We start from the raw sequence: 26,054 nt of genomic DNA, 5'->3' as shown, positions 1-26,054 counted from the left end.
GTTTAACCCTGAGAAGGGACACGTTAATATTTAATTTATATCCATCTGCATTGTTTGAATTTCTAAAAGCATTTCAACTAAAAATACTAGTCCAGTCTTTTAAAAAAAAATCATTTTTAATTTCCTTTTTTTGTAGAGCTCAAAATCAACAGCATTCTTTCATTTTTAAGGTAAGAACATAAACTGTGCTCCTGCTGTGATCCATCATGAAAACAGTGACCTGATAAACATTTTCTGGGACTTTTCTTCACACTGCTAAGAGCTTTTGTACTCACTGAACCAAGAAAATGATGGCCATTGACACACCACCCACTTTGAGTATGAGGATAGAGAAACAAACTATTATTTATTTTAATAGAAATACATTTACTTTCCAAACTATTTCTTTATGTACACAAGATAAATCACTTCCAAATCCAAAGTAATAAAAATCTGATTAGCAATAATGATAATAGCTAACATTATTGAGTATATATTATGCACCCAGCAATGAGCCAAGCATGTCATATTCCTTTTCTTTTTATCCATCTAATCCTCCAAATTGAGGTGGGTTCAACTTTTACTCCGGTTTTACAGAGGAGCACTCTAAAGGATAGCAAGGAAAAGTAACTTGCCTAAAATCAGAGTAAGACAGTGGGGGCAGGATTAGAAATCCAGACAAACTGACTCCAAAACTGTAAACTTAAGGAAATCAGAATGCCTCATTAGTGGTTCTTTGCCTCCTGATCAAAAATAACAGCCAATACCTAAAAACAAAATAAAGCAGCATTCCATGACCATGAGACTGCCTCATGATACTATTTCTAAAAAGGCAAATAACCAGGCTTCAAAAGGAGCTGTGAGGCTATTTCCAAAATTTCCAAGACCATGAACACGTCAGTTCTTGGCCTTCCATAAGCAGTGGGAAACTGGCAAGTGAAGAAAAGCTTACTACTGAATACAGGAGCATCATTGGAAAGCACAGACTGACTCTCAAAGCAGCCCACCTTTCCGTCTGCCTGCAGCCTTCTGCATAAAGGTGGCATTACAGAAGAGATGGGCATGGTTCACAACAGCACTACTCACAGTGAGACATTTACCTTAGGTTAGCGAACCGCTCCACTGTGAAGTGCACAGAGCAACACCCTCAAACAGTACAAGGAGCCTTAAAAGACTTAAATTCATAGAGGTAAGTAAGGAAGCTAGCAAGCTGATACCAATAAAAATCCATCAGGAACACAAAGAAGGGGGACAAATGGTCCTGACTGTTTCAGACCCAGCAGCATCTGGGGGCAATTTCTTTACCACCAAACTCTGGAAGACAAATCATGGCCCAACAGTTTCAATATCCATTATGTTTAATCCAGCTGGGGAATTTCTTTATGTAAGACAAACCACTGGATGCCTACGAAAAACTCAGAGAATGGAGCATGCTTTAATAAGAAAATTTTAAAGCACTTTTAAGGAACATATTGAAAAATAATATCTTCAAACCAATGAAAGGCAAAAAATAAAAATTCCAGTCAATGCATTCATATTTTCCTTCCACATTTTATTGTTCTTTATAGGGAATGTATAAATGCATGAAAGCATGGAATATCCATGCTTTCAAGATCTATTTTATAAAAGCAAAGTGATCCTGACAAAGTACACTCTCTTTAACCAGTTAGGCTTAGAGGGCTGGGAGGCTGGGGATAAGACAAAAAAGAAAAAGGAGTAGGAAAAATGAAGAGAAGAAACGAACGGGGGAGAGAGGGACAGACTGACGGAAAGTATCTCCAGCTCCCAGGCTGAAATGCTTGGAGCCAGAACTGACCCTCCCTCTCACTGGACAGCGCTGGTGACTGTTTGGCATGTTTCTGAGTGAAGCAGAATACAACATCTCCCGGGGAAGCACTTATGCTTGGAGATTACATACATAATGAGTTTGTTCTTTTAAAATACTCCTGCTGAGCGTTTCATAGAAATACGAAGAAGAAGCCAAGGGTCAGCTTGAACCCTGTTTACTGTATGAAGGGAAAAAGAACATTTTTTTTTTCTTCTTCTAAATGACAAATAAGAGTCGGCAAAACTCTACCAATAACCACTGAAAATTAATTATATACCTAAATAGACCTGGTCATAATCAAAATCAGAATGCTAGACAGACCTTTTACAGAACACTGCTAATATTCCTCCATCCTCTTTCCAGGTTAAACTGTTCTGCTAATCCTGACACAAAATTACTTCAAAAGTAACTGTGTCCAAAGAACCCCTATTTCAAATTTGTTAAACAGGCTTCTAAACTAAGAAGCAATATACACACCAAATGGACTTTACGGGGCACTGCATGATCGGGTTCCCATCCCTCTGTCCAGAGCCCACCTTATATGCTATGTTCCTGCCACTGAGCTTCTAGGCCCTCAGGCCTAGCAAGTAAAATTCAAATATTGAGACAACCAAAATCTAATTGGATTAAAAAAGGGATATAGAATATGAACAGAGTTTATGAAAGAAGAAACATATAAGGCTCTTGAACAAAGACATTCAACCTCCTTCTTAATCAATGAAAACTAAAACTGCACCAAAAACAAAACAAAACTACACCTGTACCATTTTTCTTCACTTCCTATATTGTCAAAAGCCCCAAAGCTTGATAAAACACTGAGCTGGTGTAACTATGAGGAGACAGGAACTCTCGTGCATAGTAGGGGTTACAAACTAGACCATCATCCATGGAGGCAACTTGACATTATCTCCAAAAATGGAAAACGCATATCCTGGGACAGAGAAGTTCCATGAATTTAGCCTATGACAAACATATTTGCACGGGTGCAAAGTCATTCATTGCAGCATTATTTGTAACAGCAAAAGGTGACCAGCTAAAGACATATTAGTATATTCAGAATTGAAACTCCTATAAAGTTGCTTTTAAAAAGGGAAAAAAGAATACCCTCAAGGTCCTAAAGTAAAAAGATGTCCAGAACATATGGTTCAAAGAAAATAAGAAACTAAATAATAAAGATACTATGCCACCAGGAGAAATCAAGAATATATATTCATATTTGCTTGCATTTGCATCAGAAATTTGGGGATGTGTATACAAGAAATGAATAGCAATGGCTGGGACTGGAAGAGGAAGTGGAATGGGATTGATGGGAGACAAGGGGAAGATATTTTCCTTGTATAATGTTTTAAAATTTTTGAGCCTATTCAAAACTTCAGCATTTTAAAAGTAAAAAAAAAAAAGCAATTTTACAAAATGTAGCTTGTCTTAATCATCCCACCATCTTCCCATTTCTTATACTCCCTTCCACAGTCAAATATCTGGAAAGAACTTCCTCTCTGCATCAGCTATACTCTGTTACCTCCCAGTCACTCTTCCACCTCTTCATTTTGATGAAGAGCTTCAACCACTCTCAATTTCCTGCAAACTTCTTTCATCAAGGAAATGGATAACCAAACGCAACAAGACAGCACGCCATGCAGTCGAAATTCCTTTCTTCCCGTTGTCCAGAGCATCACTCTCCTGTTTCCCGCTTACCTCCTTGGCTACTCTACTTTATCCATCCCCATCTGTCCTCCACGAAGTAGATTTAAAGCCTAGATTTTGGTTCCCTTGTCATCCATTCACTGGATGCTTCCAACTGTATTTCTCACAGTATTAAACACTACCAGTGCACTGAGAGGTGGTACCCACATTCACATTCCCAGTTCAGACATCCATCTGAACTCATCATCCAACTCATCTGGCAACATCTCCACTGGAACATACCGAAAAAATATTAAATTCAACACCAACCATTTCCAAAATTGAACTCTTAAATTTTCACCCTCGTATTCTTAAGGGTCTAGTTAGGAAAACAGAAACCACTCTAGGCATTAAGATAAAGAATAATTAATACAGAAGGTGTGGTTACATGGGCAAATGAAGAAGCCAAGGCACCAAATGGAGAAGGTTAAGTAACCAGGAGCTGAGTAACAACAGGAAACCATTACCAGCCCAAGGGCTAGAGGGACCCACTGGAAGAACCCAGAAGCTGCCTCTGACCACTGGCAGCAACAAGAGCAACAGGAGCTGCCCATCGCAAACTAGGACTGCAAGCAAAGGAAGAGCCCTCTGATAGGAACTGAAGCCACAGGAATGAAACCGCCATTTCCTGGGACCGGACCCAGAGTGAAAAGAGAGGGAGGAACAACCCTACCTCATCCCTACTCCCATCTGCTAGGCTTACATCAGTGCCCACAACATGCCAAATCTGACCACAAACGCCAAAAGGCAGGGAGACTGTGAAATGCAGTTCCCTGCAATACAGAGGACAGAAGTCAGGAAACTGAATCTGAGAGCCAAGAGGCAAAAGACTGACCCCACCCTCTTCCAGAATTCCCCATCTCTATAAATGTTGCTGCTCAGCTGCTAAGTCATGTCCAACTCTCTGCGATCCCAAGGACTGTAGCAGGCCAGGCTTCCCTGCCCTTCACTATCTCTCAGAGTTTGCTCAAACTCATGTCCGTTGAGCCAGTGATGCCATTCAACCATCTCATCCTGTAACCCCCTTCTCCGCCTACCTTCAGTCTTTCCCAGAATCAGGGTCTTTTCCAATGAGTCAGTTCTTCCTATCAGGTGGCCAAAGCATCAGAGCTTCAGCTTCAGCATCAGTCCTTTCAATGAATATTCAGGCTTGATTTCCTCTGAAGATTGACTAGTCTGATTTCCTTGCAGTCCAAGGGACTCTCAAGAGTCTTCTCCAACACCACAGTTTGAAAGCATCAATTCTTCAGCGCTCAGTTTTCTTTACAGTCCAACTCTCACATTCATACATGACTACTGGAAAAACCATAACTTTGACTATACAGACCTTTATCGGCAAAGTCATGTCTCTGCTTTTTAATAAGCTGTCTAGGTTTGTCATAGCTTTTCTTCCAAAGAGCAAGCGTCTTTCAATTTCATGGCTTATGTACTCAAATACTGAAACCAGAAACCTGGGAATCATCACTGATCCTTCTTTCACCTCATCATCTCCCACAGCCAATCCAACAACTTCCAAAGGATTTCACCTCCAAAACAATGTGCATGTGTCTGCTCTTTATCTCCACAGCCAACACTCTTGTTTAAGTCACCTGGACCACAGCACAGGCTCATCCCTCCCTACGGCTGCCATTAAGGTAACTATGAAATTAGCAATGAACCACAGGGAAGCAAGAGCTGTTTTCGCCTTCACTAGATTATCATGGATAATCTACATATGTGGACAGCGAAAACTGGGTGAACAAGATACACACTATCAGCAGCTATTTGCAACTATATTTTGGTAAGGAGAAAATAGGTCATTATTAAAAATTTGCTGCAAACCAGAAAATAGAGTTGTTTAAAAAAAAAACTGTCTTTTTTTAAAAAATGATTCAGTAAAATACAATTTCAGTTTATTTTTGAACAACAATGCTTCAAACAGGCAAAAAAAAATAAACAAACAACTTCGTGGAAAAAATAAACCTTTTATCTTTGACCTTTATAATCATCTCATAAAACTACTTAGGGTACAGTTAAGTACATACACAGAAAAGGTTACCAGCATCTTGGGAATAAGACTGCTTTTGCTGTTGCTTTTGTGTTTTTTTTTAAACCAAGTTTTTTTTTTTCTCCTTTGAAATTATAATGAATATGGTCAGTCAATAAGTCAAGTCAGAAATAGGATGGAGAACACTCCAAAGGCTGGTCTGGTCACTCACAATCATTAAAAATGGCTAAATTCTAACAGTATGTTTAAAAATAAAAATCCAAATTAAAAATACAAACAAATCTTCCTTTCAAAAGTACTCTTGTTAAATTGGAGTATAGCTGATTTACAACATTGTGTTAGTTTCAGGTGGATAGCAAAGTGACGCAGTTATACAAATATATATATTGTTGTTCACTTTCTAAGTCATGTCTGACTCTTTTGAGACCCCATGACCTGCAGCATGCCAGGCTTCCCTATCCTTCACTATCTCCTGGAGTTTGCTCAAAATCATGTCTATTGAGTTAGTGATGCCACCCAACCATCTCATCCTCCATCACCTCCTTCTCCTTTTGCCCTCAGTCTTTCCCAGCATCAGGGTCTTTTCCAATGAGTTGGCTCTTCACATCAGGTGGCCAAACTATTGGAACTGCACCTTCAGCATCAGTCCTTCCAATGAATATTCAGGGTTGAAATAAATATAAACCTATTCTTTTTCAGATTCTTTTCCATTTTGGTTATTACGAGATACTGAATATAGCTCCTTGTGCTATACAGTAGGCCCTTGTTGATTATCTACTGCACATATAGTAGTGTGTATACATTAATTTCCAGTTCCTAATTTACCCCTCCCACCCTGGTTTTCCTCCTTGGTAACCATAAGCTTGTCTTCTATGTCACTTTTAAGAAGGACATGCCTAGAAAGCTTGGGGGTTTTTTCCTTCTCTTAGCGCAAATTCATGCTGTGAGTTTGTTGGGTGGTGGAGAGCATGCATCACCTTTGGGTGGGCTCTGCCCACAGTGGGCAGCCTGGACAGCCTCGCCCCTCCAAGGTAATCATATTGTTGAGGTCCTAAGAAAGGAAGTAGACAATGAATCGCTCAGGGTGGCCTTTTTTTCCTCTTTATTTCTTTTTTGTTGTCTAGTTATCCTCATCTGTTTTCTTCTTCTTGTGTCAATATCATCATCCCTCTTTCCTTCAGCTGCCCTGTTGCCAGTAGCTGCCTCAGTTTCCTCATCTTCATTTCACCCTTGTCCTCACCAACACCTCCTTCCTCTTCCACCACTTCCTCCGGGCCTTCTTCTACCTCACTGGCAGCCCACTTTCCTCACTAGCTTTCCCATTGCGGGTACACCTCTCCCACGTTTCATCTCCTCCACAGCTTCCTTCTTCTCCTTTAGGTCCTTGGCAGTGATATCAGAGCTGGTGTCCACAGCGGTGTCTGACATGGTGGGGCACCCTGGATATCCGATGCAGCAGACTGAAGAGAAAGCCCAGTTCACAGACTCTGGCAGTACAGTCCCCTGAGTCCACATCTGATGAGGAGGTGTACAGACCTATGGCCGAGGTGCGCAGGGAGCTAGGCTCAGGGACAAAGAAAAGATGGCTTTTCGGAGCAGCCAACTGTCCGATTATATCTTTACAGTCATGTATTCCACGAAAAATTTTCTTCCTGATTCAAATATTTTTAAAGTGGTATACTGAAGAGAGTTCTATTCAGCTGAGGAGTAAATCTTAACGACCTAAAGAAACCACTCACGAGCAAATTCACAAAACATTTGGTTTCCACTCAAAATTATATACAATCCTCAACTGGTTAGCAACTGATAACTCTGTTTGGAATAGTACACTTCCATGACCAATTTTAGAATGCAGAAGTATCTCCTTGAAGGAAAGTTTACGATATCTGCTGAATATTATTATCTCTAATACAAGAGTTATCTCTGATTTTAACACCCAGAAAACTTACTGGGCCAAAATAGTTATCAATTTGGCAATCAAAAGAGAAATACATGAAACTACCAAAGGAGGAAAGATCCACATCAAAAAAAAAAAGCAAAAAAAAAGCTATGGACTAGGCATAGGTTCGCTAGATTTCAAAATTCAAAGAATAATATAATACAAAGGATCTATGACTAAAATAATGAAACTGTGAGTGAAGTACTTTAGAGTCAGTCTCCATTTTGATTTGCTAATGTCCACACAACACCAATGTTAGATATTTTGAGTATGACCCCCGAAGAGAAACAAAGTGAGTCAACCATATACCTAAGCAGGCATCCAATAATTGCTGTTCAACTGACTGACAGATATGCATAAATAATATCCCTAAATCACAGTATCACTGTCTGAAGTTACAAATGTGTTTGACCAACTTGAGATAAAGAGAAGAAAAACAATTGCCTTAAAGGACTATTTGGGCAAGAAGAACTACTAGAAAATGTTGCCCATTTGTCCCAGTAGCTGGGGACTCTCTGAGAGAAGTCTGTAATGCTCTGACACCCGTGCACATCAGTGGGGCTTCCCAGGCGGTGTGGAAGTAAAGAAGCCAATGCAGGAGGATGCAGGTTCGATCCCTGGGTCGGGAAGATCCCCAGGAGGAAGGCATGGCAGCCCACTCCAGTGTTCTTGCCTGGAGAATCCCATGGACAGGGGAGCCTAGCGGGCCACAGTTCAAGGAGTTGCAAAGTCATACACAACTGAGAAGCTGAGCTGGCAAGGCAGTGCATATAAACAGGGAGAATACGCTTGATAAAAACAAGTATGATCACTTAATAGCATTTGACTTGTGGAACCTACGAATTTTTTTTTTTTTGAAAATTAGTATTGATATCCCCATCTCCAAATCTATTTTTCAGATTTAAATTCTTTCTTTTTAGGCGGTTCAAAATTTTGATTGAATCATTTTCTACTTAAAAGTCAAAAGCAAAGTAGTATTAATTTTGCTTCAAAACACTTGAGACAATAAAAAATCACTATATTCAATGATAAAAAGGCAAATAATCTGACTTAGAAATAGGCAAATGCTCTGAATAAGACATTTATCTAAAGATATACAAATAACATCACATGAAAAAATGGTCAACATCAATAGTCATCAGGAAAATGCAAGTCAAAATTACAAGGAGTTACTTCTCATCTACTAGGATGACTATAATAAAAATAAGTGCAAGCCTTGATGAGGATGTAGAGAAATTAGAACCATGATATACTGCTGATCAGAATGGAAAACTGTACAGCTAATTTGAAAACAGTCTGGAAATTCCTCAAATTGTTAAGTATAGAGCTATTATATGATCCAGAAATTCCTTTCTTGGGTGTAGATCTCAGAGAAATAAAAATAAATGTCCACACAAAAATATGTACATCAATGTCCACAGCAGCATTATCTATAATAGACAAAAAGTAGGAAAAACCCAAATATCCACCAGGTAATAGAGAAATAAAATGTGGTATATCCACACTGAATTATTAGGCAATAAAAAGAAATGAAGTACTAACACATGTTAGAACATGGATGGACCCTGAAAACCTGAAAAGTGAAAGAGGTCAGTCACAAGGGAGCACATGTCATATGATTCTACTTAAACGAAATGTCAAAAGAGACTACTGGTTACCCAGGGCTGGGAAAGCAGGCGGACTGAGGGGTGATCGCTGAAGGAATTTCTATTTCAGGCAGTGAAAATGTTTCTAACTGACTGGTGATGAATGCACAACTCCAAATACACTCAGAACTACTTAATATAGTACACTTTAAATGGTGCATGGTAGGAGAATCATTATCTCAATAAAACTGCTTTTAAAAAATAACAATAACAAAGTACTACAGATAAGCTAGAGCCACACCTTCACCACTGTTCTCATTTCTCTGCCTACTGCCTAAATACCTCTTCCACCCACCTGCCCTAGCAAAATCCTCCTCACCTTTCACAGTTCAGGTACAAGTCACCGCCCCAGGAAGCCTTCTCTACCCTCTTCAGAAACAGTAAGGCACTGCTCCCCATGTGCACCCAAATGAGCCTGGGACACAACCTGGCAAAGATTCATAAATGTGTCTCTCCCTTGGTAGAGGTCCCTCAACTGTCTATTCATCTTTAAATCCCCAGAGGCAAGCTCGGGACTTAGAAGAGAACATGCTCTTATTGTGGATGGATGGATGGAAAGAAGGGAGGAGGGGAAGGGAGTGGTAGAGGAAGGAGGGAGTGAGAGGCAAAGAGGTGAAGGTGGGGCGGGAAGAGAGAGAGAGAGAAAAGGAGAGGGGAAGGGAAAACACGTGGATGAACAAATAAGCAAAGTAGCAAAGGTCAGGACAGTTAATGAATTTGCATCAAGACCAAACTTTGGAGGCAAAAACAGTAGCTTTTGTCAGCAATCAAAAGTTAAATCTAGAGAAACACTGCTTTCAACAGAAGCTGGGGTCAGGCTCTGACAGACAATCCAGTATTTCTTCCAGGAAGAAAGACAGCAGCAACTTTTCATTCTATGGAACACTATGCACCAATCATTTTTTTCAGTTGCACTTGCAAAAATACCATGGAAAATGTTTTCCATTTAATAGATATTATGCAATTTATACATACAATTATATAAAAAGTTTTTTTTAAAAAAACTATGCATTAAAAATAGATTGGAAGGAAACATACTAAAATGTTAACTGGAGCTGCATCCAGATAATGCCGCTCATGTTCTAAAGATGAGCTCTTCCTAAATTCTAGAGGCTTTCAGATAGGAGTCTGAGCCTGACAAGGCAGAGCTTCTTCCCCAAGTCTGATCTCAACTAAGGTCTCTGGAGACGTGTTCTATATCACCCTACTGACGCAACTGCAAGGGCTGGCCCCTCTGAGACCTGGCTTTGGCCCCAAGGTTCCTCTTCATCCAGTTATTCAACAGATACCCAGGCTGGGACCTGGCAAATCAAGGTCTGACACTGGCCTTGAAGAAGGCTATTTTGATAGCTCAGAGATTAGGTAATAAGGGTCAGAGATAGGCTGTTAATTACAGGAAGAGGAAGACTCAGGTGGGAAAGAGGTTTCTGCAAAAACAAAATAATTTAGTGAATGATGATGTGATAGGAGTAGAGCGACCGGAGATTCGTTCCCTGTGGACCTGAGAATGGGAGGACGGCTGAAGGAGGAGGCTGGGTCCTGCCCAGATGGGAGATAAGAGACCACATATTCCTCATCCTTGAAGTCAGGAGACCTCCCTGACCACACAAGCACACAAAGGCTCCTTAGAGGTCAAAACGGGAGTGATGCTAACTGATGTTCTACCCAAAAGCCTCTTTGGCATGGAATCGATCCTGGCTGAGATGCGTGTGCACACATGGGAGGTATCTTGAGATGTCAAATGTGGGCTCGGAACCAGGCAAATCAAAAGGACTGGCCACAGGAAACCTGGAAGAAATGCCCCATACAAGTAAATCAAACTACCACAAGGGCGCAACTAGCAACTCTGTGTCTGCCTGTGTTTCTATCCACACTTACTGTACTCTTTTTCCTCCTGATAAATACTTTACTTGTTTCACTACCTTCCGTCTTTCGGGGAGTTATTTTTCTGCAAAGCCGAAGGGCCAAGGCCTTGTCACTGAACACTGGTCTAGTGGCTAGGATTTGGTGCTCTCAATCTCCAGCAGGAAACCAAAGCCCTGCTTCAAGCCACTGCAGGCCCAGGCCACCCAAGATCAATTAGACAGTAGGAAACAACAGAGGGTTTAAAGTTTCTAACCTAGAAGGCGCATGCAGAGCGTGACAGCAGTAACACAAATGGAAGCTGTAGGGAAGAGCAGGTCATAGGAAAAGCGTGTGACTGCAGCATTAGACACATTCACTTAAAGATACTCTCCAGTGATCTATGAGAATACAACTGCACCACAAACAACTCATATAAGGTCAAACACAGAATTCACATAAGGTCGATGATGCAGATGTCACTATGGATGACAGCAGGCAACGTGGTGAACAGGACTACTGTACACCAGGGGTAAAAATCAAGGAGGTGGAAATGTGTCACAAAGGCAGAATGGGTGGGCAGGACTTCAAAAGAGGAGTGTTTGCCTGATTGAGTAACGGTGACAGAACAATAGATTTAAAGTGGTAGCGAAAAGCAAAATCTATGCTGACCTCTTTCCTGCCTTATGAATCAGAGGGAATTTGCCTAGAAATCACAAGTGTAATTTAAATGCTTGACTTCATTTCCTGTAGATTCCCATTTGACTCTGCAATAAATTAGAACTGAAGAACCACATCTGCATGACATTTTACCCTCTGCACAGCACTTTCAAGTACATTATCTCATCGGAGCTCCAACAGCTCAGGTAAGTATTTATGATCCCCAGGTTGTGGATGAGGAAACAGGGATAGAAAGATGTCATGACATGGAGACGAGCGTCCTAAGCTGGAAGCCAGGAGGCAGGACCAGGATGGATGTGTCTCTCTAACAGGTGAACTGAAGCACTTGTGCTCTGAACTATCGCTTTGCCTTTTGAGGGAAATAGTGATGTTGCCTTAAGGCCCATGTAGGGAGATTATTTTTTTCATGATACTTAAAACAGCTAAGATCTGCACACTGAATCACAGATTACAGTCATCTACTTTTCTCCAAAGAAAGTAAATTTAGCACTTTGAATGTTATAAATTACCTCTAACTATTCCTCATAAAAAAGAGCTACAAAGGAGAGAGAGGAGATGAAGAAGCAACAAGGTGGGGGCTGGATAAGAGTAACGAGAGGAAACCTGGGCGCCCCTCACCCTCCCTGCCTTCCATACAATTTCCCACAGGGCGATGAGGGGCGCTGAACAAAGGGGGCACTGGGGAAGGTGGGTGGTGGCCATGAACTGGTACCAGAGCCCAAGCGAGCGGGCGGGGCTAGGGACGGGAGTGTCAGAGCACAAGCAGGAGGATGAGAGTGACTGGCATGGGGTATCAGCAGGAGGATGAGAGTGACTGGCATGGGGTATCAAGCAGGAGGATGAGAGTGACTGGCATGGGGTATCAGCAGCCAAGAAAGGAAGACGGCAGGGACAGTCTAAAGGAGTGCGGCCTGACCCCAAGTGCCAGAGTCTGAGCAAAGCGGTAACACCCACTAAGGCGGACAGCCCAGCGCAGGGTCTCAGGGCCCAGGAAGAACAAGAAGGGCATCCCAGCTGGGGCGTGGGGGACAGCCCAGCGGGGTGTCGGAGCTGGAGCACAGTAAGAGGGGCGTGTGCACAGAGGGCAGCCTGGTCTGGGAGGTGCAGAGGCTGCCACAGGAGGCAGCTGTCCGCTGTCCGAGCATAAACAGGGTGAGGTGACTGTGCACACAGGAGGACGGCCTTGTGAGCTGTGAGGAGGGTGTGCTCGCAGGACACCAGGATACAAGAGGGCTGAGGAGGCCACCCCTGTAGGACGCAGCAAGGTAGAGGGTACAGGAGTTCGCGAGAGGTGAAAAGTTTTAAGAAGAAATTTACATAGCTCAAAGAACCTTCTCACAAAATACATTATTAACTATATAACAGGGAAAAAAATAGCCCTATGTCACCTTAATCAACTGATCAAAGTTAACGTCATCAATAGAGACAAATCCAAGTCAGGTGTCACCTGACAGGATACACTAAGAGGATCGATTCTCAAGACAGTCCTTCCAAAAACGCCTAACATGAACCTACTCACGAGCAACATCAGACAAACACAAATCACAGGATGATCATTCAAATAACCGCCTGTACCCCTCAAAAAGGACAAAAATAAAAGGGCAAGGAAAGAGAAATCGGTCCAGAGTAAGAGAGTCTTAAGGAGATGCGACGCCTCAATACATAATGTGATTCCACTTTTCCCAGCACCACTTACTGAAAAGGCCAACTCTTCTGTGTTACGTTTTTACCTCCATTGTCAAAGATAAGGTGCCCAAAGGTGTGTGGGTTTATCTCTGCGCTTTCTATCTTATCCTATTGATCTATACTTCTGTTTCTGCACCAGTACCATACCCGTCTTGGTTATTGTAGCTTTGTAGTACAGTCTGAAGTCAGGCAGGTTGATGCCTCCAGCTCCACTATTCTTAAGATTGCTTTGGCTATTTCGGATCTTTTGTGTTTCGATAAAAATTGTGAAATTGTTTATTCTAATTCTGTGAAAAATTTCATTAGTCATTTGATAGGAATTGCACTAAATCTGCAGATTGCTTTGGGTGGTATAGTTTCTTCCAACCCAGCAGCGTGGAATATCTCTCCATCTGTTTCTGTCTTTCATTTCTTTCATAAGTGTTTGCTGTAAACAGGTCTTTTGTCTCCTTAGGTTTATTCCCAGGTATTTTATTCTTCTTTTTGCAATGGTGAATGGGATTATTTCCTTAATTTCTCTTTCTGATTTTTCACTGTTAGTATATAGGAATACAACAGGACAGCTATATGTAAAAGAACAAAATTAGAACACTTCCTAACAATATACACAAACTCAAAATGGATTAAAGACATAAATGTAAGGCTAGAAACTATAAAACTTACAGGAAAACATAGGCAAACACTGTTTGACATAAATTACAGCAATATCCTCTTTGACCCACCTCTTACAGAGTAGTGGAAACAAAAAATAAATAAGTGGGACCTAATTAAACTCAAAAGCTTTTGCACAGCAAATGAAACTATAAACAAAATGAAAAGACAATCTTCAGAATGGGAGAAAATGATTCAAATGAAACTGACAAAGGATTAATATCCAAAATATACAAGCAGCTCATGGAGCTCAATACCAAGAGGAAAAAAATAAAAAAATTAAAAACTGAGCAGAAGACTTACACAGACATTTCTCCAAAGAAGACATACAGATGGCCAACAAACACATGAACACACGCTCAGTATCGCTCATCATTAGAGAAATGCAAATCAAAACTATAATGAGATATCATCTCATACTGCTCAGAACGGCCATCCTCAAAAACTCTACAAATAATATATGCTGGAAAGCGTGTAGAGAAAAGGAAACTCTCTTGTGCTGTTGGTGGGAATGTAAATTGATACAACCACTAAGGAGAACAGTACGGAAATTCCTTAAAAAACTAGGACTAAAATCACTGTATGACCCAGCAATCCCACTACTGGGCATGTGCTATAAGAAAATCGTAATTGAAAAAGACACATGTACCCCAAGGTTCACACAAGTACTGTTTACAATAGCTAGGACAAGGAAGCAATCCAGGTGTCCACAGACAGATGAATGGACAAAGCAACTGCGATACATATATACAATAGAATATAACTCAGCCATAAAGAGGAATGAATTTGAGTCAGTTCCAATGAAGTGAATAAACCTAAAGCCTGTTATAGAGAGTGAAGTAAGTCAGAAACACAAAAACAAATACATTAACAGATGTATATACATGGAATCTAGAAAGCTAGTACTGATGAACCGAACTGCAGGGCAGGAACAGAGACACAGAGAACAGACTTTGGAAGACTTTGGACAGAGCAGGGGAAGGAGAGGGTGGGATGAGCAGAGAGAGTAGCCTTTAAACACATACCTCGCTGTATGTAAAACAGCTAATGAGAAGGTGCTGTGTAACACACCGGGAGTTCCACGCGGTGCTCGGTGACAGCCTGGAAGGGTGGGATGGGGTGGGGAGGGGGAGGCTCAGGGAGGGGGGGACACATGTATACTTACAACTGACTCACACTGCTGTATGGCAGAAGACGACACAATATTGTAAAGTAATTATCCTTCACTTAATAATAGATTTTTAAAAAATAAAACAAACAAAATTCCAAAGCAGATCCTCCTGCTATAAAGGACATTATGGGGATAACCTGTGTGAGGGTCAAGGAGGAGGTGAGGGTGAGGCCTAAGAGTCAATTCCCTGTTTTAGATGGCGGTATTTTGACTTTTCTTGGACAATAACTTTACAGGAAACAGACACTCAGTATTTGGGAGTGACAAGGCATCAAGCTTACTATCAAATGGCGTAGAAAAAGAAAAGAATTTTCTACAGTGCTGCTACAACTTTTCTTTATTTTTTATTTTTTAAATGAAGTAACTAGAGAAAACAGACTGTTCCACAACATAAACACAAGCTCAGCTCAGCCTAGCCGCTCAGTCATGTCCGACTCTTTGCGACCCCATGAACCACAGCACGCCAGACCTCCCTGGCATCACCAATTCCTGAAGTTTACCCAAACTCACGTCCACTGAGTCGACGATGCCATCCAACCATCTCATCCTCTGTCACCCCCTTCTCCTCCTGCCCTCAATCTTTCCCAGCATCAGGTCTTTTCCAATGAGTCTTCACATCAGGTGGCCAAAGTATTGGAGTTTCAACTTCAACATCGGTCCTTCCACTGAACACCCAGGACTGATCTTCGTTAGGATGGACTGGTTGGATCTCCTTGCAGTCCAAGGGACTCTCAAGAGTCTTCCCCAACACCATAGTTCAAAAGCATCAATTTTTCGGCGCTCAGCTTTCTTCAGTCCAACTCTCACACCCATACATGACCACTGGAAAAACCATAGCCTTGACTAGACGGACCTCTGTTGGCAAAGTAATGTCTCTGCTTTTAAAGCTGTCTAGGTTGGTCATAACTTTCCTTCCAAGGAGTAAGCGTCTTTTAATTTCATGGCTGCAATCACCATCTGCAGTGATTTTGGAGCCCAGAAAAATAAAGTCAGCCACTGTTTCCCCATCTATTTCCCATGAAGTGATGGGACTGGATGCCATGATCTTAGTTTTCTGAATGTTGAGCTTTAAGCCAACTTTTTCACTCTCCTCTTTCACTTTCATCAAGAGGCTTTTTAGTTCCTCTTCACTTTCTGTCATAAGGGTGGTGTCATCTGCATATCTGAGGTTATTGATATTTCTCCTGGCAATCTTGATTCCAGCTTGTGCTTCCTCCAGCCCAGGGTTTCTCATGATGTACTCTGCACATAAGTTAAATAAGCAGTGTGACAACAGACAGCCTTGACGTACTCCTTTTCCTATTTGGAACCAGTCTGTTGTTCCATGTCCAGTTCTAACTGTTGCTTCCTGACCTGCATACAGGTTTCTCAAGAGGCAGGTCAGGTGGCCTGGTATTCCCATCTCTTTCAGAATTTTCCACAGTTTATTGTGATCCATACAGCTAAAGACTTTGGCATAGTCAATAAAGCAGAAATAGATGTTTTTCTGGAACTCTCTTGCTTTTTCGATGATCCAGCAGATGTTGGCAATTTGATCTCTTATTCCTCTGCCTTTTGTAAAACCAGCTTGAACATCTGGAAGTTCATGGTTCACGTATTGCTGAAGCCTGGCTTGGAGAATTTTAAGCATTACTTTACTAGTGTGTGAGATCAGTGCAATTGTCCGGTAGTGTGAGCATTCTTTGGCATTGCCTTTCTTTGGGACTGGAATGAAAACTGACCTTTTCCAGTCCTGTGGCCACTGCTGAGTTTTCCATGTTTGCTAGCATATTGAGTGTAGCACTTTCACAGCGTCATCTTTCAGAATTTGAAATAGCTCAACTGGAATTCACACAAGACTGCCATGAGAAAAATTGCAAGAGAATGAAAGGCACTAAAAATCATGGAACATGACTATCCAAAAGAAGCATTTTTCCTCTTACAGGAAAACAGGCATCATTTTTATGGGAACAATGTCTGGCAGGACCAACGAATATACTGACAAAGTAGGTTTTTTGTAAATCTCTTTATTAAGGGAATATCTATTTTAAAAGCTAGAGAGAAAAATATTCACATGTAATTATATTCATAAATCTTTTTGTAAATATGGAGAAATAAGTGAAGTTGCTTCAGAGCCAGATCCTTATGTCTTTGGTGTATTAAGTACTATATGTATTAGGTAAGAGACTTTATCATTCTGCTATTCATGCAGTAACATTCTTCCAAGTAAAAAATAATTCAGTTTCCCTCACAGCATTTTTAGGTATCTATAATTCATCCACACCCTTTCCTGATAAAAACACTCAGAAAACTAGGAAAAGAAAGTATTTTCCTCAAATAGATAATGAATATCTACCAAACTTCTACAGCTCACATCACTTAATGGTGAAAGACAATGCTTTCCCCCTAAGATCAAAAATCCAGGCAACTGCCCCATCTCACCTCTCAAATCCAACAAAACACAAGGCGGTCCAGACAGCACAATGAAGGAAAAAAAAAGTGAAATGCAAACAAATTGGAAAGGAAGCCTTCTGTTTTTGCAGATAATATGATTATCAATATAGAACATCCCAAGAAATTTACAAAAGAAACTGTTAATAATCGAGTTCTGTAAGGTCGCAGAATATAAAATCAACAAACAAAAAGCAAGTGCACATGTATATTCTAGCAACTAACAAGTGAAAAAAAAAAAGTCAACAAAAAGAATAACACTTAAAAGTGCTTCAACAAAAATGAAATAGGTATAAATCTAAGAAAAGAAAAATATGTACCAGATCTGTATGCTGAAAATTATAAAATTTCATTGAAATAAATTAGAGAGACTTACCATGTTCATGGATTAGAAGACTCAACATAGTAAAGATGTCAATACTCCCCAAATTGATCTATAAGTTTAATGTAATTCCCATCAAACTCCAGTAAGATTTTTGGTAGAAATAAACTTACTCCCAAATTTAAATGAAAAGAGAAAGTCCCTAAAATAGCACAAACAATTCTGCAAAGGAAGAGAAGATGGGGAGGAGTCAGTCTTCCTGACAGCTACAGGAAACAAGACCTTTATGACAGAGATTCTCCCAGGAAATATAAAATGGGGCAGCTGATAGATTAACTCAGGAAGTTAAATTCACTGCCAGAACAGAAACCTTTGATATTCATATCCTCCAGAGTATGCTGTGTTTGTGGACCAGTGAGTTTCTAATTCCCCGCTTTCCTAAGTGGGAGGATTTATTATCTTGTTCCTTAATCCACTGTAGTGTACTAGGATGAAGATTTTCTCCTTTAGCTTTAGGTCACCAGAAGACAATAGGCTATAGCCAGAGCTGATGGAGAAAACTACATATCAAGCAGACATCCTGGTCTATAAGGTAGATGTATGTCATCTCCCCAGAGAGATGGTGACTGCAGTCGTGAGAAGGCGGCATTTTGATTCTGGCGAGCCAAAGTGATATACTTTGCAAATACTATGGATGAAGCACAAGCTGGAATCAAGATTGCCGGGAGAAATATCAATAACCTCATATACACAGATGACACCACCCTTATGGCAGAAAGCAAAGAAGAACTAAAGAGCTTCTTGAAAGTGAAAGAGGAGAGCGAAAAAGTTGGTTTAAAACTCAACATTCGGAAAACGAAGATCATGGCATCTGGTCCTATCACTTCATGGCAAATAGATGGGCACAGTGAAAACAGTGACAGTCTATTTTGGGGGGCTCCAAAATCACTGCAGATGGTGACTGTAGCCATGAAATTAAAAGACACTTGCTCCTTGGAAGAAAAGCTATGACCAACCTGGACAGCATATTAAAAAGCAGAGACATTACTTTGCCAACAAAGGTCCGTCTAGTCAAAGCTTTGGTTTTTCCAGTAGTCGTGTATGGATGTGAGAGTTGGACCATAAAGAAAGCTGAGCGCCAAAGAAATCATGCTTTTGAACTGTGGTGTGGGAGAAGACTCTTGAGAATCCCTTGGACTGCAAGGAGATCCAACCAGTCCATCCTAAATGAGATCAGTCCTGAATAGTCATTGGAAGGACTGATGCTGAAGCTGAAACTTCAGTACTTTGGCCACCTGATGCGAAGAACTGACTGACTGGAAATGACCCTGATACCGGGCAAAGATTGAAGGCAGGAGGAATAGGGGACAACACAGGATGAGATGGTTGGATGGTATCACCGATTTGATGGGCATGAGTTTGAGCAAGCTCCGGGAGTTAATGATGGGCAGAGAAGCCTGACACACTGCAGTCCATGGGGTCACAAAGAGTTGGACATGACTGAGGGACTGAAGTGAACTGATGGTTAATAAGGGGCTTCCTGGTGGTTCAGTGGTAAAGAATCTACCTGCCAATACAGGAGATGTGGGTTCAATCCTTGGGTTGGAAGATCCCCTGGAGAAGGAAATGACAACCCACGCCAGAATTTTTGCCTGGGAAATCCCATGGACAGAGGAGACTGGTGGGCTACTGTCCAAAGAATCACGAAGAGTCAGACATGACTTAGGGACCATGCAAAAACAACAGTTAACAAACTCAATATCTCTTTCCAAACTTTCTCCCTTCCTCCCTCTTTACCAAAGGCTGGAAAAGCTTTTTCAGCCTTCCTTTCAGTTAGGAGAGACCACTTGAAACAGTTTTGGCAATAACACTTAGGGCAAAGTCAGCTGTGCTACACGGTTTCCAAGACAGCTTCTGGTTTCCTGGTGAAATGAAGAGAGATGTCTCACAAAGGCTTTTGGCTTCCTGACAGATACTTCTGTCAATCCATACCCTTTTCTTGACATCCCACACAGAAAGGTGATACCTAGAGCAGGAGCAACCATCTTGCAACCATGAAGGAAAGGCCAAGAAAATTACAGAACAGACCTGACACTGTTGAGCAGCTCAGCCAATGTCAGCAAGATACCTGCCTCCAAACTTCTCCTCAGGTAAGAAAAATAAATCCTCATTAGTTTAAGCCACTGCTGATTAGGTGTTTTATTATATACAATATAAAGCATCCCTACCTAGAAACAAGGTATGTTATCTAGTAATAGATTCTTTTAAAATATGAATAATGATTTACTACTGCATGAATATCACATATAATATCTTTCTAAAGCCTTCTGGAGCACTTTTATAAGGGATATTAATTTGATAGTATGTGTTATAATATACACTCTGCACATATGTTCACTTAGCCTCTCTGGGATCTCATTTCCTTTCTTTCATTCAACAGGTATCCTGAGGAGCCTACTATGTGTTAAGCATTCTACCAGGTGCTGGGAAAACAAAGTGATCAAGATTTTGTCAAAGCCTGTTTCCAGTCAGCTTACATTCGAGCAGGAAGCTGATTTGTAAAATGAGACACATGGAAAATGGTATCTCCCAATACCCACACTTACAAAGCAATGTATATAATACAGGCATCAGGAAAAAAACAATAAAGGGAGGGGGCTTCTCAAAGAGACTACTCCAACTCCCTGAGTCTAGGAGGGGAAAAAAAGGTAATAACTATGAAGTTAGAAGTTAAATAATTACAAAATAAAAGAAACAGGAAAAAAAAAAAAAAAGAAGCAGCAGCACTCAATTCACATTTTCAACCCCACTCTGCACAAAGGAACTGCAGTAAAGAAAACAGATCCTAAATCAGACGTAACAGTTGGGTAATAGGAAACGCAATTAAGGTAGGTCTGGGAGACAGTGCCATGGCTTTAAGCCTAAACCAAAAAAAAAAAAAAAAAAAAAGCAGGATTTGTCAAACAAGGGTAGAGTCTCTCAATTTCGATTTTATAAAATCTCACAATTTTTCTTAACTTTACCAGTCAACATTTTCTTCTACGATGTTATTTTATAACCTTCACTACAGCCAAATCTGTTTGTTCTGTTCTACCCAGAAGCAATTCATTGATTGTTAAATGCCTTACTTCTACTTAACCTCATGGGGCAAATAGATCTAAATATTACAAATCACATAAGAGAGTTAAAATACACAAAGTGCATTTAAGTCAAATGTGTCTAAACACTTATTAAAATGTACCTTAGAGCAATATATTGACTTCTTACACACTACCTATATAACTCGACTCATTAGAAAGCCCCAATTTTCAGCAATTTGTCATGAGTCACAAAGACATTAAAAACTTTTCATTAATTGAGTGAAATTCACACATTTCCCTGGTGAGAAACTATGGGTAACATTCTAGACTAATACAGACACCCTGGAATTCTTGTCTAACTAACCAATGCAGAAAAAGTAAAATGAATGCACACTGACTACACACTAGCTTAATTAACCAATAAAATTTTCTCTAACAGCCATTCTTACATTTGATAGATGAGAGAACTTACGTAAATAAAAGTTTTACAACATATTTAAAAGAAGTTTGCCAAAGTGGAATAGAATATGGAACTATATCTAGGTTAGTTATTAAAACAGATACCAATCATATCTATGACTCTATTCTTACAAAAAGCTTTAAAAGAAATAAAGTAATTTTTTCTAGGAATTAATTGTCCATAATATCTTTATCCATAATGCGTCAGTGTTTTATGTCACTGCAACCACAGAAAAGACAAATATTGTCTTTTTGAATTAAGTGTGCTAACTATTCTGGGAATTCATGCTACTACTCAGAAAACAGGATGAAAAAGAAGGTGAGACTATTTTTACAAACCATAATGGTAAGATCTATGCAAAAAGCATATAAGCATGAGAGACAGAATTTTGTTTCAATAAAATCATTGTTACAAAGAAACTTTCTATTCTACAGCCTACTCTAATACCAGTTGTTGGTGTGAATAAAACAAAGTCAATTAAAAACAAACAAAAACTGGCTTCCATCAACTCTGCAAAAATATTACCCTACACAGCATTTTAAACATAGAAGTTTATGTACATATTTTAGTACTAAGTCATCTTATAATTTGAAATACTTTTCAGATTTTCGTGTCTCTTTTTTCCCCCTATTATTCCCTTCGTTTGTGGAAATGGATGCTTTTAAATTAAGTCTGGCCCTCGGTTCTCATCTGAAATGACAGCCCAGTTTCATGTGAGTTTGGGGAGCTTAGGGTGGTGGTGAGTTGTTGAGACAGAATAAAGATGAAAAGAAGTAGGGATCCAAGTATATCAGAGGCAGGACTTTCATATTTTATATACAAGACACCCTATTACCTGCCTGGCAGCTGGATACCCTATTACCTGGATATCCTATTATCAGAGGATAACAATAAGCATCTTCAAAAGAGAAGGAAAGTCTTACAAAAACAGACAAAATACTATGAGTTTTTCCTAATGAGTCATCCTCACTGACTGAAGAGAAGAGACCATGTCCATGGGTCTCACCTCTTAACTACTGCTATTCCATTCCTAAACCAAGAGCTGACCAGCCCCTTGCCCTAGCAGTCACCCCAAATCACCAAATGCTTTCTCATTAACTTTGAAAACAAATCCCTTGAATTAAGTAGTAAACTCCCCCAAACTTCATAGGATCTAGTTTCAAGAAAAGAATTCCTTGAAGAAGAAATTCTTCAAGAATTTCAAAAAGAAAAGCTGCAAATAAACGGTTCTACAATCTCCCAAAGAAAGCACATGAATAAACCAATATGCCTTTTTAAAATGAGATGTAAACAAAATAACAAATCATAACTATTACTTATTCAGCACATTCTTGTGCCAGATTTTGAGAGTTCTACATGCATAAATTCATTCAATCCTTACAACAGTTCCACAAGACAGGAACATGGTTGTTTCCACTTTACAGATGAGGAACCTGGGCGTAAGTAACAGCCAAGGTTACACATTGCCAAATGATAAAACAAGGATTTGAATTGAGTAATCTGGCTCAAAACTCTCAATTTTAATCACCAGTTATACACTCCTGCTGTCAAATGTATTTAAAAGCACTTCAAAATATATCAGGAATAATAAAAGGGTCTATTACATAGCACTATTTTTCTTTATGTCAGGCACTATGACTTAGAAATCAGCAAAACCTCCCTATCAATTACTAACTTCCATCTTGATTTACATTGCAAAAACACATACAGTAAGCATCTTGCACTTGATAAAAAAATTTCTGAATCAGTATACCTCTCTTTCTGTAAATTACAGTAATAAGACTTCATTTTAACAAGATCTGAACACAACATAGCAATTTCCCTTTCCTGTGGAGTTTGGGAAAGTATATTGTAAAGGATCCCATTTTAAAACCTTTAATACAGTAAATAATTTAAGTGTTACAAAATAAGTGAGTTGGCAGGCTCTTATAATATTGTATCATCTCCCCACTGTCCACAGTCCAAATAGATCACTACATAAACTTACTAGCTTTCTTGGCTTAAAAAGTTAGCTTGTATAGTGATTATCTTCAGATCTTTCAAAATTAATTTCACTAAAGTCAGGGTATATATTTCACTGGAATGTTAAAACTCTTTGTTACTAAAAAATGAATGGGATTTCAGCAATAACAAAACTTATCTACAACTGTTTATTTGAAGAGAAGTTAGTTTTGCTCTGGAAATATACAGTTTGATTTATATTTCACTGCTCACTAACCAACAAAACAACTTTAATACACATTTTTCTTCACCAAAAAGCCATATAAAAATAATACAATTAATCCCCACAAAGATGCTTGGGAACAAAAACAGTTTATTGAAAAAGCCTGGCAAATCCAAGTGGTCTCCTTTCTGTTTCAGATTAGTATAAAAAAATCAATTTGTCAGTTTCTAATGAAAATGACAGCTGATTAAGTTCTTTAAAAACTGAGAGTTGTACTAGATAACAGCTAAGATTAATAATTAGATGACACAATAGTACTGAAATGAAAATAGTAAATTTGAGGAAGCAGTAAACCAGAGTAGGAAGGCTTTCAGGAAAAAGTGTGCTGGTGAAGGGAAAAGATGGCAAATTAACACAGAATCACTGAATTTGTCTTTTTCAAACCCCAATGAACTAAACAGAAAAAATAAAATTAACAAAGAAAAAAAAATACCATTGACATTCTAATCTGAGAAGGGACCAAACTTAATCTATAAATTTTTTTTTAAATGTCATCTGGAAGCAGAGCAAACATATAAAACTGAAAACAAAATATTTTAATCATCATCTCAGAGTTATCCTTCACTCTTTTGCCCCTATTATCCATTCAAAATCAGAAACTATGAGGGAACTTCCTGATGGCCCAGTGGTTTATAAGACTCCACACTTCCACTCTAAGGGGTGTGGATTCGACCCCTAGTCAGGAAACTAAGATCTCTCATGCCTCATGGCCAAAAAATAAATAAATAAATGTAGAAATAAAAGAAATATTATGAGGATGAAAGGTGAATGGATAATATTTTTGAATATCTCACTGATAGAACTTAAATTTTTATTTTTTATTCTTTTTTAAATTTTATTTAAAACACTGGGGAAGGAGGAGGCAGCAACTTGAGTATAAAAAAGCTATACAGTCCATAGAAGAATGAAGATGACACAGGAATGGAAAAGTCCTTACAGGAAACAACTGGGAGGGAACAATGAACCCACCTAATATAGCTAAACAAGCAAGACTGAATAACAGAAGAGGGTATCTATTATGGGACAGGATAAAATTGCCATAAATTTAAAAAAAAAAAAATTTTTTTTAATTACTTAAAAAATTAAAGTTATACTGAACTAGAGTTGGAGACATAAGAACTCATGTTTAACCCAACATAGATACAGATAGAAATATTTATACATATGTACATATACATGGGTTGGAGAATTACTAAAGTGAAGTCGCTCAGTCGTGTCCGACTCTTTGCAACCCCATGGACTGTAGCCCACCAGGCTCCTCCATCCATGGGATTTTCCAAGCAAGAGTATTGGAGTGGGTTGCCATTTCCTTCTCCAGAGGATCTTCCCCACCCAGGGATGGAACCCGGGTCTCCCACATTGCAAGCAGATGATTTTACCATCTGAGCTACGAGGGAAGCTCCACACATGGGTTAGAGTACCTATATGTATTTCCTTGATCTGCCATCAGAGATGGTCTAAAAGAAATGACAAGCGCTGGCAACCAGTATACCCAGCACCCCAACCTTGGTTTCGAACACCTCTCTCCAGTAAAAGGAACCAGGGCTCCCTGGAGAAACGGCTGCTTCTGGGGATGAACAAAGAAGAACAAAGGGTGTTGCCCGCCACCCAGGTGCACAGTGGTGAAGTGGGCAGTCAGTGCAGCTGCTGACTGACAGGCACCCTAGAGCAACTTAGGATGAAAAAGAGAAAAAGAGGGTAAGGCACTCTGTGTTTTTGATGAACTAGCTCCATAGATAGTTAGAAGCTTACCTGGGAAGAATTTCAATGACCCCAGATTCCGCATCTTCCCATACACAGAAAAACACTAAAATCATTAACTTGAGATAAAGAAAGCTGAGCACCGAAGAATTGATGCCTTTGAACTGTGGTGTTGGAGAAGACTCTTGAGAGTCCCTTGGACTGCAAGGACATCCAACCAGTCCATCCTAAATAAATCAGTCCTGAATACTCACTGGAAGGACTGATGTTGAGGCTGGAAACTCCAATACTTTGGCCACCTATTGCGAAGAACTGACTCACTTGAAAAGACCCTGATGCTGGGGAAAATTGAGGGCAGGAGGAGAAGGGGACGACACAGGATGAGATGGTTAGATGGCATCACCGATTCAATGGACATGAGTTTGAGTAAACTCCGGGAGTTGGTGATAGACAGGGAGGCCTGGCATGCTGCGGTCTCTGTCGACTCACAGAGAGTCAGACATGACTGAGCGACTGAACTGAACTGAAATATTCATTTTTTGTGTTTAGCAGTAATCTCTTACCAAGAAGAATGCTTTGCTGCATATATTTCCTAGCCAAAAATCAGATATAGACTGGCTTCTGCTCTACCTCTTCAGAGCAGTTTCCTCAGAGATGAGTGGCGGTCTCTTGGTCTGAAGAGGAGCCTGGCAACCTACATCTGGATTTAGTAAAAAATGCATCAATATTGACTCTCTAATTGTA

The 26,054-nt window shown here is 39.9% G+C and overlaps 1 protein-coding gene, 1 long non-coding RNA gene and 1 pseudogene across 8 annotated transcripts in view; 1 reads left to right on the top strand and 2 right to left on the bottom strand.

The window, feature by feature from the left end:
- CDKAL1 (CDK5 regulatory subunit associated protein 1 like 1) overlaps window positions 1-26,054 on the bottom strand; it is a 603,129-nt gene that overhangs the window by 486,373 nt on the left and 90,702 nt on the right. The window contains exon 2 of one of the 7 annotated variants that reach the window (XM_070456205.1): window positions 25,874-26,010. The exons of the other annotated variants lie outside the window; for them this stretch is intronic. Within the exon in view, the coding sequence (XP_070312306.1) occupies window positions 25,874-25,895 (22 nt within the window). The 5' untranslated portion in view covers window positions 25,896-26,010. The remainder of the gene's footprint in view (window positions 1-25,873; window positions 26,011-26,054) is intronic. 7 annotated transcript variants of the gene reach the window in all.
- Window positions 6,509-7,394, bottom strand: LOC110126242 (prothymosin alpha-like; annotated as a pseudogene).
- LOC110126243 (uncharacterized) lies at window positions 11,512-20,767 on the top strand. Its single transcript, XR_002310359.2, has 3 exons — window positions 11,512-11,770; window positions 19,861-19,995; window positions 20,286-20,767. It is a non-coding gene; the product is annotated as an uncharacterized lncRNA (long non-coding RNA).

The sequence above is a fragment of the Odocoileus virginianus genome, chromosome 27 (assembly GCF_023699985.2).
Source record: "Odocoileus virginianus isolate 20LAN1187 ecotype Illinois chromosome 27, Ovbor_1.2, whole genome shotgun sequence".
NCBI lineage: Eukaryota > Metazoa > Chordata > Mammalia > Artiodactyla > Cervidae > Odocoileus > Odocoileus virginianus.
The sequence above is the reverse complement of the archived record's forward strand: the minus strand, read 5'-3'. Positions and strand labels throughout refer to the sequence as shown.